This window comes from Trichomycterus rosablanca, chromosome 16 (genome assembly GCF_030014385.1).
Source record: "Trichomycterus rosablanca isolate fTriRos1 chromosome 16, fTriRos1.hap1, whole genome shotgun sequence".
Taxonomy (NCBI): Eukaryota; Metazoa; Chordata; class Actinopteri; order Siluriformes; family Trichomycteridae; genus Trichomycterus; species Trichomycterus rosablanca.
In genome coordinates, this window is record NC_086003.1 from 24,420,484 (window position 1) to 24,435,581 (window position 15,098).

Consider the following 15,098-nt stretch of genomic DNA (forward strand, 5'->3'; position numbering starts at 1 on the left):
ATGTCAGGATGTCTGCAAATGTGCTGTATGTAAAAGAACTGAGGCAAGACATGAGATCCTTTAGAATTATTAGGGGTTTAACTTTGGAAAACTTACTATATATTTTTGTGGGTTTAAAATGTGATGACATTACCCTTTGTTTTCTTTAAAAGCTTTTAATGCTCGCAAATGTTTGACATTACCACAAAGAACACTATTATAGAAAATGCTGAAATTACATTATATTACCACTTGAAAACGTTTTTGCATGTTAACTCTTTTAGGACAAATAATTGAGTTTTACGTATTCATATTAGATCAACATATTTACAAGCCATTGTTACATTGTTGTTTTTTAAATGTTACTGACCGCATAAATGAAGAATCCCTAACCAGATGTTTTCTTTTAATTAATATAATAAAACTGTTAAAATAATGAAACAATACTCCCTAATTGCTTTGTCTATTTTTTTTTTTTTTTTTTTTATTACATTTTTAGTCATAACATTAAACAAAATCTAGTTACTTAAGCAGAAATATAAAACCATGATTATATTTATGGTTAACTTTAAGTAATATTGTCATTTGCAAGTATTACTCAGTAGGTAGTTGGACTGCTGTGAGGTGAACTTCTAAACTTTGTGCTATGTTCACTAGGATTAAATTGTGCTAATATATACAGTGTATCACAAAAGTGAGTACACCCCTCACATTTCTGCAGATATTTAAGTATATCTTTTCATGGGACAACACTGACAAAATGACACTTTGACACAATGAAAAGTAGTCTGTGTGCAGCTTATATAACAGTGTAAATTTATTCTTCCCTCAAAATAACTCAATATACAGCCATTAATGTCTAAACCACCGGCAACAAAAGTGAGTACACCCCTAAGAGACTACACCCCTAAATGTCCAAATTGAGCACTGCTTGTCATTTTCCCTCCAAAATGTCATGTGATTTGTTAGTGTTACTAGGTCTCAGGTGTGCATAGGGAGCAGGTGTGTTCAATTTAGTAGTACAGCTCTCACACTCTCTCATACTGGTCACTGAAAGTTCCAACATGGCACCTCATGGCAAAGAACTCTCTGAGGATCTTAAAAGACGAATTGTTGCACTACATGAAGATGGCCAAGGCTACAAGAAGATGGCCAACACCCTGAAACTGAGCTGCAGCACAGTGGCCAAGATCATCCAGCGTTTTAAAAGAGCAGGGTCCACTCAGAACAGACCTCGCGTTGGTCGTCCAAAGAAGCTGAGTGCACGTGCTCAGCGTCACATCCAACTGCTGTCTTTGAAAGATAGGCGCAGGAGTGCTGTCAGCATTGCTGCAGAGATTGAAAAGGTGGGGGGTCAGCCTGTCAGTGCTCAGACCATACGCCGCACACTACATCAAATTGGTCTGCATGGCTGTCACCCCAGAAGGAAGCCTCTTCTGAAGTCTCTACACAAGAAAGCCCGCAAACAGTTTGCTGAAGACATGTCAACAAAGGACATGGATTACTGGAACCATGTCCTATGGTCTGATGAGACCAAGATTAATTTGTTTGGTTCAGATGGTCTCAAGCATGTGTGGCGGCAATCAGGTGAGGAGTACAAAGATAAGTGTGTCATGCCTACAGTCAAGCATGGTGGTGGGAATGCCATGGTCTGGGGCTGCATGAGTGCAGCAGGTGTTGGGGAGTTACATTTCATTGAGGGACACATGAACTCCAATATGTACTGTGAAATACTGAAGCAGAGCATGATCCCCTCCCTCCGGAAACTGGGTCGCAGGGCAGTGTTCCAGCATGATAATGACCCCAAACACACCTCTAAGACGACCACTGCTTTATTGAAGAGGCTGAGGGTAAAGGTGATGGACTGGCCAAGCATGTCTCCAGACCTAAACCCAATAGAACATCTTTGGGGCATCCTCAAGCGGAAGGTGGAGGAGCGCAAAGTCTCGAATATCCGCCAGCTCCGTGATGTCGTCATGGAGGAGTGGAAAAGCATTCCAGTGGCAACCTGTGAAGCTCTGGTAAACTCCATGCCCAGGAGAGTTAAGGCAGTTCTGGTAAATAATGGTGGCCACACAAAATATTGACACTTCAGGAACTTTCACTAAGGGGTGTACTCACTTTTGTTGCCGGTGGTTTAGACATTAATGGCTGTATATTGAGTTATTTTGAGGGAAGAATAAATTTACACTGTTATATAAGCTGCACACAGACTACTTTTCATTGTGTCAAAGTGTCATTTTGTCAGTGTTGTCCCATGAAAAGATATACTTAAATATCTGCAGAAATGTGAGGGGTGTACTCACTTTTGTGATACACTGTATATCTATTGCCTTTCTTGTACACAAGTTTATATATACATTGATTAGGCAAAACATTTATGATCACACCATCACACCCCAAAAATTTGCAGATTGACAAATGATTATTAGAAAACATCTTTATATCCAGATGAATGGATTAAAGTTTGTTTGTTAATTTACAGCATAATCAGTATTATGTTTGAGTCTGCTTATTTTATCTAGTCTTTACATGGGTTAAAGGACTGCCAAAAAGGCAAGAGGTGCTCACATTGAGCCGTGGTAAATACACACAAACAATTGAGGTACTAGATACCACAGGACTACTTCACGTGACTTACTATAAGTTGTCAATTATTGTGCGTGCATATATGTGTGTGTATGTCTGTCTATACACACACTGAAACAAGTCAATCAATAACCAACAGCAAATATGTTTTTACAAACATTTATTTTTCTGTACACATCAAGAGCAGTTTAGATGATACCAATCTGTAAAACAAAAACAGAAACATAAAATTATAACAGGTCAACATATCAACATGGATCATAACACATGGATGCATCAGTGGTTCCTTTGAATGCATCAAAATCATTCAGCCAGGAATATTTACATCATATGCATAACTGATGGACATCTATTCAGAACTTTCTACACCCTATACACAACAATCATGAATCAAAGATAATGAGTCTGAAGATTTTTTACTTTCAGGGACTATAGTAATTAAATATTGGTTATAAATGTTTTTATAATCTTTATAAATACACACCAAAAAGGTTTGCCTGCAGGAATGTAAAGTAACTGCAATTATAATGTCCCCAAATTAATACACAATTGATTCTTATTATACACAGCAGTTACTCTATAATATGCAACCTATAAAATATTTAATTGAGTTTGAGCACCTTAAAAAGGGTTCAAAAGTTATAGCATATTTGCTGGGTAAAAAGAACAATACACTAACATCTGTGAAGCTCTGGCTTTTCTAATTTAATGTGTGCAAGCATGTAAAAATGAGCTCACAATGATAAGATCTTTGAAATTGGTGCTGGGAACCGAGTTTTTAGACTGAATTCACCAAACTGCTTAATGCTATTCAAACAACCATTTCCTGCGGTTACTCTTTAATATTGTATTATTAATAATGTTAACATTTCATGCAGGAGATTGAAGTCAGTTAGTGCAACTTACTTTGTTGGCAACATCCAGTGCATCATAATCTGGTGCTAGACGAACATATGCCTTCTTTTCACCATCAGGCCTAAACAGATATATACAGGTTTACACTATTTTACCCGTCACTGTACTTGTCACAAAACTAAAATGTTACATTTTTGTGCATCAGTGGTTCCTTTGAGAACATCAGGGATCAGAGTAATTAAATAATTTACATCATTACACAGAGAGACTTAAAAAAATAAAGAAATAATTAAAAACAGGAATCATACCTAATCAGTGTGTTGACTTTGGCCACATCGATGTCGTACAGCTTTTTGACAGCGTGTTTGATCTGGTGCTTGTTAGCTTTTACATTAACAATAAAGACCAGAGTGTTGTTGTCCTCGATCTTTTTCATGGCAGACTCAGTGGTCAGAGGGAACTTGATGATGGCATAATGGTCCAGCCTGGAAAGATAATTAATCGGACACTTAAATAATCTTGTAAGCAATTTAACGTGGCATGTTGTGCAGGTCTTCAGGATGCATCAGTATTAAAAGCTGTAATCACATGATGTCATGCTTTGATCGCAAATTCCCATCATTTGCATCCTGTAATCTAACATCTCATATTTAACTGGCACTAATTACTAAACCAGCACACTGTATTAAACAGCAACAGTATTTATCTGTTCTCCCTCCGTTACCGACTCCAGTAATGTTACAGAATGTTACAGTCTTGACTGCAAATGTACTCACTTGTTCCTGCGTGGTGCACTCTTCTTGGGGTACTTGGGCTGCCTCCTCAGGCGCAGGGTCTTGGGCCTGCGGAAAGTAGGGCTGGTCCTGATCTTCTTTTTCCTTTGGTTGTGCACACCTTTTAACACAGCCTTCTTGGCCTTCAGGGCCTTTGACTTAGCCTCAGTCTTGACCGGGACAGCTATGGAAATAAATCGCATAAATCCAACATGTTTCACTTAAACTGTTACATTATATATACACACACACAAAACCATGTTGTGGTTTACAAATCCAACAAAATGACAAGTATCGTGTTGGCCATTTTGTACAAAAAAACCCTTCAAGGCATTTCATAATACACCACATATGATTTTGTTTTCACTCTTTTAAAGCATGAATGCAAATATTATAAACAAATTATATAATAATTATTAAAACTTAACTCTAACAAGGGCAAAAATGTATTTAAGTATCTTAAATGACAGGTTTTTTCGTCACGTGAGGCGACATGGTGGCTAAGTGGGTAGCACCATCACCTCACAGCAAGAAAGTCCTGGGTTCGATGCCCAGGCGAAGCAGTCTGGGTCCTTTCTGTGTGGAGTTTGCATGTTCTCCCTGTGTCTGCGTGGGTTTCCTCCCAAAGCCATGCAAGTGAGGTGAATTGGAGATACAAAATTGTCCTTGACTGTGTTTGACATTAAACTTGTGAACTGATGAATTTTGTGTAATGAGTAACTACCATTTCTGTCATGAATGTAACCAAAGTGTGTAAATATGTTAAAATCCAAATGAAGTCATGTATCACTCATAAGAAAGTTATAAACAAACAGAATTGACCGTTTCTGGTTAGTCTTGTTTTTGTCAAAATCATTTAATTGTGAAATATAAAGCAACCTGAAAAGATTTATAATATTTATTAGGATTTTAACGTCATGTTTTACACACTGTGGTTACATTCATGACAGGAACAGGTATTTACAGGTTACACAGATTTATCAGTTCAAATCTTTAATGTCAAACACAGTCATGGACAATTTAGTATATCCACTTCACCTCAGAGTACTAATGCAATACTGTTAGTCGGTCAAGTTTATGATACGTTATATTTATATTCCGACGAAATTAAAATTAGAATACATAAATTGAGAAATTTAGTTACATAAGAAATCAAGTCACGTAGAGATATATACGTTGTATGTTGAAAATACCAACAAAGCGTTTATCTTCATCCTAAAGTGTCGAGTTCTATTCAAGCTGTGTTCAGTATGTAGACCTGATTCACATTCACGTGCTTAGCATTCAACCGGCAATGTAAAATAAACCAACATAAACACAAACATAACGGCCATATAATTCTTATTTAAACAAAACAAAAACATCCGAATAATAAATAAACCAAAAATATATCCAAATTTAATAGAAAATCAATCGAATATGGAAGCTAAGTGAAACAGCTTTGCTAACGTGTGCTCTACACCATGTACGTTTTACCATTACAACAATTCACACTAATAAACCCATTATACAATCCCAAATAACCCCAGCAGGTAACATACACATTCACACTCACGTCACGCTTTACATAATGTATAAATATGATGTATAAGTAAAGTATTTAAAACATTATTAATAAAAAACTGCACACCTTCCTTCTTCGCCTTCGGAGCCATGTTGAGAAAGGAAGATGGAGGGGATTCCTCCCCTGTTTTGCAGGGGCTCAGAAGTCCGCTGTTATCGCGAGAGGAGAGCGGTGCCTGATGGGTAGTGTAGTTTATTCTACACATGTAGTTAGAGGTTTAGTGTTTAGTGGTTGTAATGCTGTTGGGAACTTGGTTTTAATGTTGTCGTCAACTGTCCTATAACATTCTAGTCTGCTTCTTTAACTAAACTGATTAAATAAATGTAACAGTGAAAACATGGGTTGTAACTTGTTACTAGCCACCCCTAAATCCCAGTCACTGTATCATATATTAGCTAAACTAACTACCACTTTCTGTAGTGAACTATATTGTGAAATGATAACTTGTACTTTACGTTTTTATATAATCTGCTTTCATGTAATATCATTAGATGGTAAAATAGATTGGACTGGTCATGTTGGCACCAACACACTAAATAGAAAACTGCAACTTTTTTACACTTCATATAAAATAAATGCAATAATATAATGTTGACTACCCTGAAATGTAACAAATTTGCAGTATTGCAAATAAGTGGATGTGGGTAATCACAAACTTATAAAACAACAGTTTCGCAATGACTGTAACCAACAGAGTGCAGAGTTCAGGGGTTGAAGACTTGTCACGAGCGTTCTGGCTCTATTCATTTTATATCAATTGGCTTGAGCATCCAATAGGCTATTTTGATTTTCAAATGACTCTTTGTTCAGTGCACAGACACTATATGAACAAGTATTTGGACACCTGACCATGGGCTTGTAGAACACCCTATTCCAAAAACAAATGGTATTATAAATACTGTAGAGTGACCTCTTTGTTGTCTTTTCAGCTATAACAACAGCCCCTCTTCTGAGAGGGCTTCTCACAAGAATTTGAAGTGTGCCTGAGGGAATTTGTGCCCATTCAGTCAAAAGAGCAGGCCAGCGGAGTTTCTTTAAACTGAACTTTTCTTTATGTCTTTATAGACCTTGCTTTATGCACAGGGGCACAGTAATTCTGGAACAGGTAAGAGCCTTACCCAAATTATTGCTGTAAAGTTAGAAGCATATAATTTTATTTATATAATTGATTTAATACACCTGTTAGCATTTTTGTGGCTGAAATACATGAATTCAATACTAGAAGGGGTGCTCTAATACTTTTGTCCATACCAAAACATTGTTTTCCTCTAACTTCCAATTAACAAAATTACATAATTAACAAAATAACATTATATAGCATTACAATGTTTGTTAAAAGCAAAAAAAAGAAAAGAATAAAAAGTATGACTTAATTAAATGACATTAATAAAGGAATTAGATGTATAAAAGAGAACTGTTGCAGTTTAGAAAAAAAGCTGCTTATCACACGAGTCTCTCAGATTTCATGTGTGTGCACTTTTACAGCAACATAAAAACAACTCGTTCACTAACTACTCATCATCGCTAAGGACTGTTTTAGATGATCTGTGGTGTGTTTTCATATTGGTGAAAATATCTTATCCTGAACCAACATTTTAACTTCGTGCTTAAAATGCTGCTTATTGTTCCACTGGCTCTGGCTGCTGACCGATATATAGAAACACATCAGTTTAACCAGTGCTGTACTGAGACTGCTCGCACCAACAAGTACGAACTGAGCGAGTCCTCTGTTTTACAGATTCTGCTTTTTATACCCAGGTATGTATCGTTTTCTTCCATATTTGCTTTTAGTTCAGTTGTAAATAAACGTATTCAATGATGCATAGACACTAAATACCTTTAAACCGAATTCATGTTTTTTTTTTGTGTATTTGGCAAATTACTTTATATGGACACTCTTGTACTAGAAATACCTTTAAACAATATATAGTTCATTTCAAATACACAATTTAAAGAGAAGAAAAGAGAAAACGAAATAAAACAAAAGGTGAAAAGCTGTAAACATAAATAAAATTATTAAAACTCAAGCTAAGTTCACAGTTCCTGACTACTGGTACCCTCAGCTTCCTTATTAAGGGGTTTTGGTCCTGAAGTCTTTAAAGCTGCTTTGAGACAATGTCTACTATAAACAGCTCTATACAAATAAATTTCAATTTGAACTGAAATAAATAGAAATACATAATCAATATCAAATCATTTTGTTTTTGATTTTATTTAATCCCAGGGCATATAGTCACATTGAATTTACACAGTGTTGCTTGACTTTTAAATACATATTTTCTGTTCATATTTATATATTGATGAAGACATTGATAGGGAAATGTATTTAGAGATTAGAATTGTAAATATGTAAAGTTTTGGATAATAGTAGTCCAAATAATTTAAAAAAATTTCTTGTTCAAACTTCACTTGGTTTAATTCTAAAGCATTTTACACATGAATTAGAAATCGTCAAAGGAACACAGGCGTGAAATGCCAAATCTCACCATTGAGACCTAGGTTGACTGCACTCATTACAAGTTAAAACAAAAATTGTGTGTGTGGCCTGATGTAATCCAGGAATCACCAAAAAAAGTTCTGCCCTAAATTATTAAAAGTTGCTGTAACATGGGTGACATTGTCCAAGTCAAGTAAGCTGTATATTGTGTTCCATTTAAAACACATAACTGGAATTCCTTGTTGTAGTTGTTTACTGCCGATAACGCCATGCAATTTGTCATTTAACCTAATGTTTCTGTTTTTGTACTAAGTAGTGCAGCCATGAGCTCCATACCACCTGTACGAGAAGACAGAATCATTCATGAGCTTCCACTGGTAACAGTCATTCACTCCATCCTACACTTTTCATTTGTGTACTATAAATCATAACCATTTTTATATGGCATCATTCACAATAAATATGACACCCTTTCCTAGACAAAATGCTTAGAGAATACAGATGGCAGTGTTTTACAAATTGTTATACAAGTATTTAATTAAAAACAGCGGAATACATAAATATTTACAGTTCATGATTTTTCTAAAGATATACTTATTCCTAATTTGATGCCTGAAACATTTAAAAAAGGTTGAGATAGGTACAGTTTTCATCTACATACAGGTCAAAAAGGATGTGCAAATCATTGCTGTCTGTTTTTCTTTACATGTTTGTTTACTATCCAAACTTTAATTATAAAAGTAATTATTTCTTTAATGAAAGTTAAATGCCATCCTGTTTTTGGTCTGCTGTTTAGTACTTTAGAAAGGATGCTGCGGTGCACACCAAAGATGTCTTCCATGTTACTGTGCAAAATACATGTCAGGTTCAGATGACAGATCCAGTGGGGTAAATTTTACTGTTCTACATCCACTCCATCATTACCTTATAAATCAGTAAAATTATAAAACTGTATAAAAATAAAAATATAAAAATAAAGCTGACACGAGTTTTAAGAAGCTAAAACTTTGCTTTAAAGTATTGTGATAATACTAATCACATACTGTCTGCAGATTCAAAGTAGCCAAGGTGATAGTTGTTGGTGATGTTGCAGTGGGGAAAACATGTTTGATTAACAGGTGATTATCAAAAAATTATTTTTATATACATTTTTTTACACTGAGACAGAGATGGTGAGGTAAAACTAATAATTAAAATAATTTTGTATGTATGCTATTATATACATTTTAAAAAAATTGAGGCTAATTAGAAATTCTGGAAGGTACTCAAATGTGTTATTAACTTTCTTCTTACTATCAGGTTTTGTAAGGATACTTTTGAGAAAGGCTACAAAGCTACCATTGGAGTGGACTTTGAGATGGAAAGGTTTGAAGTACTGGGAGTGCCTTTCAATCTGCAGCTGTGAGTCATGGCTTACAGTGTAGAAGAATAAATATGTACCAGAAATTTATCATGTGAAGTGTACAGCAGGTAATATGTCAGTGATACAGTACAATAAACATTTGTTTATATTTGTTGCATCTTTTACACTAAATAATTAAATGAAACAGTGTGGGATTTAGTAGTCTAATTTGAAGATGATAAAGTTAATTAACTAAAACTTGGCCTTTAGGTGGGATACTGCTGGTCAAGAAAGATTTAAATGTGTTGCCTCCACTTACTACAGAGGGGCTCAAGGTAATATTTATTTATTATCTCTAAATACTTAATAGTTTTAGGACTAAATAGTTTTTGGTACGTTTAACCTCAAATTCTAAATTAGGCAAACTTCTGAACTTTATGAGCTTAGCTAGATGTTTTAAAAGTTTATTACTACAAATTATTCAAATAATAAACAGGCATTGATGTCTGACCCAATAAAACAACACCCAATTGAAAGTAATGCATTGATTGCACAGATTCTATTCATTGTTCTGGTGTTTTTGGTATAATTTGGCCCAGTGTACCTGATATCACCCTGAATTCACATGAATTTGATGACAACTTTTAGTTTTTGCTTTATGTTCTCCAGCCATCATTGCTGTGTTTGACCTGAGCAACTATTACTCTCTGGTTCATGCAAGGTAATGTGTAAAACTGCATGATTTCTGGTATGTTAATAACAAAACCATTGTCTCAGCAGGCTTGTTTAATTTCACTCTTCTGTACTCATAACTGTTTAGACAGTGGCTTGAAGATGCCATGTTAGACAACGATCCATCCAGTGTGCTGCTCTTCCTCGTAGGAACCAAAAAGGACCTGAGTGTGAGTTTGTATTTAAACTAACTAATCACACATGCTCTACCAGACAAGTGTTAACATCATGTTAACTTTTTCTGTTAGCCTCCAGACTTGTTAGCTGAAATGGAGCAAGAAGCCATCAAGTTGTCAGAGGAGATAAGAGCGGAGTATTGGGCTGTGTCTGCTCTGTCAGGTACACTTCTATTACTAGTACTATTACTAGTACTAATACTTCTAGGGATGCTCATATTGCAACTACCACTGCTACTACTTATACTACAGTGCTAGTACAATAACTTTTACTCCCACTTTTACTACTACTGCTACAATAGCTCAGTCTGGGCTGGGTTAGTGATTAAGGTACTGGTCTAGTGACCAGAAAGTTACAGATTCAAAGCCTACCACTGCCAGAGCAAGGCCTTTAACCCTACCACTTCCATTCCAGTAACTTCTAGTAAGTCTCTTGTTGCTACTATTACTTAGTTATTCTAACTACAACTATGATACTATTGTGCTCTAATTAGTACTTCTACCACCCTATCTATTAACACTACTGTTATACTACTACTATAGTACAATGTAGTATAATGCGAGACTTTAAATGAAATGATGTCCCACTGTAAACATAACTTTATTAACCTGTAATGCTATGTTTTTATCTTGACATAGGAGAGAGTGTGAGGAATTTCTTCTTCCGGGTGGCATCACTTACATTTGAGGCATCTGTACTAGCTGAACTTGAAGAGAAGAAAAGTAGACAAAACAATGACATTATTAGTAAGTGTCCTAGGTTTTTCTCTGTACAATACTGTTTTGTCAAATTTTGTGGGGTGTAGCATGTAGTATTGGTGCTGCACAGCTCTTAAAACCTGGGTTCGAACTCTGCCCTCAATTTTATTTGATGTGCTCACTATATTTACGGAGACTTATTTCTTCTTAACTGGGACTGAAAACAAAAGCCTTTCTCCTTTACTGGTACTGACACACACCAAGGCCATGCTGAATTAATAGGGACTGGCAGGCAGGGACCAATGTGTTCTGTACCTGGACTGACATGCACCCAGGCCATGTTTCCTTTGTAGGGATGAACAGGCACAAAAAAACAGCAATGCTTTTTCATTTAGACTGAGAGGAACTGAAGCCTCACTTGTTTACTTGGACTGACAGTCACAGAGGCCACACCCCCTTTAATCTGCAATAGCTAAACTCTAATGTGACTTGATTTTATGTTTCATTAATTACGATACGTTTTGTTAATTTTGTTTTTTTTTTCTTTAGAAATCACAGATGATCGCAGTGATTTAAATTCATCAAAAAAGAAAAATGCTAACTGCTGTAACTGAGTGGATGAAGAATAACATTATGTGTATGGACTTCTAAGGATGAACCAGAGACCCTGGTTGTTCAGGTGTACAGACTGTGGTGTTGGGCTCAATCTGACCTCAAATAAAATAATGCTGTGGAATGTGAGAGGATTTTGGAGAGTCGCCTTCAAGCTCAACAATTAATTGAATGTCTTAAAAAGAAAATGTTTTCTGCTTATTTGTCATCAGATGTGCAAACATCTGCACCAGAAATATAAGGAAATCTTGTCTTAATTAGAATATAAAATTCACATTTTACATAATAAACAGGTAATTAAACTGGGATGTAAAGCTAAAGGGTTGATATTATGGTTTGTGGTAGCAATATGAAAACAGTCTGCGGAAGAGATCACATCAGACTTTAAAATGCCCTCCAAGCATTTCTCACTGGACTTTTAAGTGGAGTCTTTGTTCTGTTTACTGCTCATATTAGCCAAATCATGTGCTTCTTTGGCTAATGTGAGACACATGCCAGCACTTGTGACCAGAATCTGCCAGATGACTACATTCTTAATTCAACCAAGCAAAAATTATGGAATGTTTTCCAGTAAAAAGTTCTTTCAGATTACTGAATCCTAACCCTAGAAATATGTAGTTTTTTTTCCAATTGTGTCCAGCATGTTACAGAACAGTAATAATATAATTACTTTTCATTATCATAACAGTAATGATACTATTTTAAACAAAAACTAAAATCTGGTCTAAAGAAAACACACACTCCTTTAATTGGCTATTTCAGCCACTCATTACAAATAAATGTGTAAAATCAAGCAAGCTGACATTCAATCTCTATTGATTAACACTGGCAGAAAAGTTCAAATATCTTGACGCAACAGCAGCTCAGCAATGAATCAGTAGGCCTCACAAAACAGGATCCACTGAGTGCAGACAATGTATACACAGATTTAAATAGTACTTAACTACAAAAAAACAGCAGCACGAGTGGTGGTACTGATTCAATGTTGTATCACAGATGCCTCAGAAAACCGTAATTAATACTTCTTTTGTTTTTAACCTTACACTTACAGTGTATCGCCTTTAGACAGAGCTAAGATCTATTAATGTCATTATATGTAATGAAAACAGCAACTCAGCTCAGTGTTTTCATAATTTTATCAATGGAAATACACAAGAATTATCTCAGCAGTAACTGATAAAGAACAGCATTCACATTCATTTGCATTCATTACCCGCTCACATGACAGAAACCATGAACAGATCAAAGCTGCAACAACACCGTATTGAGGAATGACTAGCCTACGAGGGAGCTTGAAAGGAGATATATATATACAGTGTATCACAAAAGTGAGTACACCCCTCACATTTCTGCAGATATTTAAGTATATCTTTTCATGGGACAACACTGACTAAATGACACTTTGACACAATGAAAAGTAGTCTGTGTGCAGCTTATATAACAGTGTAAATTTATTCTTCCCTCAAAATAACTCAATATACAGCCATTAATGTCTAAACCACCGGCAACAAAAGTGAGTACACCCCTAAGAGACTACACCCCTAAATGTCCAAATTGAGCACTGCTTGTCATTTTCCCTGCAAAATGTCATGTGATTTGTTAGTGTTACTAGGTCTCAGTTGTGCATAGGGAGCAGGTGTGTTCAATTTAGTAGTACAGCTCTCACACTCTCTCATACTGGTCACTGAAAGTTCCAACATGGCACCTCATGGCAAAGAACTCTCTGAGGATCTTAAAAGACGAATTGTTGCGCTACATGAAGATGGCCAAGGCTACAAGAAGATTGCCAACACCCTGAAACTGAGCTGCAGCACAGTGGCCAAGATCATCCAGCGTTTTAAAAGAGCAGGGTCCACTCAGAACAGACCTCGCGTTGGTCGTCCAAAGAAGCTGAGTGCACGTGCTCAGCGTCACATCCAACTGCTGTCTTTGAAAGATAGGCGCAGGAGTGCTGTCAGCATTGCTGCAGAGATTGAAAAGGTGGGGGGTCAGCCTGTCAGTGCTCAGACCATACGCCGCACACTACATCAAATTGGTCTGCATGGCTGTCACCCCAGAAGGAAGCCTCTTCTGAAGTCTCTACACAAGAAAGCCCGCAAACAGTTTGCTGAAGACATGTCAACAAAGGACATGGATTACTGGAACCAGGTCCTATGGTCTGATGAGACCAAGATTAATTTGTTTGGTTCAGATGGTCTCAAGCATGTGTGGCGGCAATCAGGTGAGGAGTACAAAGATAAGTGTGTCATGCCTACAGTCAAGCATTGTGGTGGGAATGCCATGGTCTGGGGCTGCATGAGTGCAGCAGGTGTTGGGGAGTTACATTTCATTGAGGGACACATGAACTCCAATATGTACTGTGAAATACTGAGCAGAGCATGATCCCCTCCCTCCGGAAACTGGGTCGCAGGGCAGTGTTCCAGCATGATAATGACCCCAAACACACCTCTAAGACGACCACTGCTTTATTGAAGAGGCTGAGGGTAAAGGTGATGGACTGGCCAAGCATGTCTCCAGACCTAAACCCAATAGAACATCTTTGGGGCATCCTCAAGCGGAAGGTGGAGGAGCGCAAAGTCTCGAATATCCGCCAGCTCCGTGATGTCGTCATGGAGGAGTGGAAAAGCATTCCAGTGGCAACCTGTGAAGCTCTGGTAAACTCCATGCCCAGGAGAGTTAAGGCAGTTCTGGGAAATAATGGTGGCCACACAAAATATTGACACTTCAGGAACTTTCACTAAGGGGTGTACTCACTTTTGTTGCCGGTGGTTTAGACATTAATGGCTGTATATTGAGTTATTTTGAGGGAAGAATAAATTTACACTGTTATATAAGCTGCACACAGACTACTTTTCATTGTGTCAAAGTGTCATTTTGTCAGTGTTGTCCCATGAAAAGATATACTTAAATATCTGCAGAAATGTGAGGGGTGTACTCACTTTTGTGATACACTGTATATAAAACCAAACTACTAACTGCTTTTTACCATAAATTGATAAAATATGAAAATTTATAACTAGGTCCAACATGGATGTGTGGGAGTCAATGAATAGAAAGAAATCTGCACATTATAAGATATTCAATTTATGCTTAGTTATTGGAATCCGTAAGGGGTGCACCAGTTCAATTTTTCATTTTCAATATGAAACCCATCAGGTTTTAGGACAATGTGTCCCATTATTACATGCTAGATCTGTGTTCCGATGGTTACATCACACACATGCACGCCAGAGAATAAAATCACGGCAGCGGATCGTATTGGTGCATCCCTAGAATTAATATATATTTCTCTGTATGGTGTTTAAAAATAAAGAAATTTAGATGAGAACTAAAGCAATTA

General features: G+C 36.6%; 2 protein-coding genes and 3 non-coding genes across 5 annotated transcripts; 1 reads left to right on the forward strand and 4 right to left on the reverse strand.

The window, feature by feature from the left end:
• Positions 1 to 2,713: 2,713 nt before the first annotated feature.
• rpl23a (ribosomal protein L23a) lies at positions 2,714 to 5,895 on the reverse strand. The gene is made up of 5 exons (XM_063011304.1): positions 5,827 to 5,895; positions 4,200 to 4,380; positions 3,732 to 3,908; positions 3,475 to 3,544; positions 2,714 to 2,771 (listed from the first exon to the last, which is right to left on the reverse strand). The coding sequence occupies exons 1-5, from the start codon at positions 5,849 to 5,851 to the stop codon at positions 2,757 to 2,759; spliced, it is 468 nt and encodes a 155-aa protein (XP_062867374.1). The 5' UTR covers positions 5,852 to 5,895; the 3' UTR covers positions 2,714 to 2,756.
• Positions 2,840 to 2,904, reverse strand: LOC134330999 (small nucleolar RNA SNORD42). Its single transcript, XR_010015071.1, has one exon. It is a non-coding gene; the product is annotated as a small nucleolar RNA SNORD42 (small nucleolar RNA).
• LOC134331000 (small nucleolar RNA SNORD42) lies at positions 3,620 to 3,684 on the reverse strand. Its single transcript, XR_010015072.1, has one exon. It is a non-coding gene; the product is annotated as a small nucleolar RNA SNORD42 (small nucleolar RNA).
• Positions 3,983 to 4,052, reverse strand: LOC134331006 (small nucleolar RNA Z17). Its single transcript, XR_010015078.1, has one exon. It is a non-coding gene; the product is annotated as a small nucleolar RNA Z17 (small nucleolar RNA).
• Positions 5,896 to 8,520: 2,625 nt separating the features above from the next.
• Positions 8,521 to 11,849, forward strand: rab34b (RAB34, member RAS oncogene family b). The gene is made up of 10 exons (XM_063011665.1): positions 8,521 to 8,574; positions 8,994 to 9,085; positions 9,250 to 9,315; positions 9,497 to 9,598; positions 9,810 to 9,874; positions 10,209 to 10,260; positions 10,360 to 10,441; positions 10,520 to 10,610; positions 11,087 to 11,194; positions 11,696 to 11,849. Exons 1-10 carry the CDS (start codon positions 8,521 to 8,523, stop codon positions 11,758 to 11,760), a joined length of 777 nt encoding a protein of 258 aa, XP_062867735.1. The 3' UTR covers positions 11,761 to 11,849.
• The last annotated feature ends 3,249 nt before the right edge of the window (positions 11,850 to 15,098 follow it).

What these genes read in the sequence shown, in the direction of transcription:
- rab34b (XM_063011665.1), top strand. Translation starts at nt 8,521, where the DNA reads ATGAGCTCCATACCACCTGTACGAGAAGACAGAATCATTCATGAGCTT. An exon ending in AAAACATGTTTGATTAACAG is followed by an intron (nt 9,316 to 9,496) that starts GTGATTATCAAA and finishes TCTTACTATCAG; the next exon opens with GTTTTGTAAGGATACTTTTG. An exon ending in TTACTACAGAGGGGCTCAAG is followed by an intron (nt 9,875 to 10,208) that starts GTAATATTTATT and finishes TATGTTCTCCAG; the next exon opens with CCATCATTGCTGTGTTTGAC.
- rpl23a (XM_063011304.1), bottom strand. Translation starts at nt 5,851, where the DNA reads ATGGCTCCGAAGGCGAAGAAGGAAG. An exon ending in AGTGCACCACGCAGGAACAA is followed by an intron (nt 3,909 to 4,199) that starts GTGAGTACATTT and finishes TTATCTTTCCAG; the next exon opens with GCTGGACCATTATGCCATCA. An exon ending in AAAGTCAACACACTGATTAG is followed by an intron (nt 3,545 to 3,731) that starts GTATGATTCCTG and finishes ATATCTGTTTAG; the next exon opens with GCCTGATGGTGAAAAGAAGG.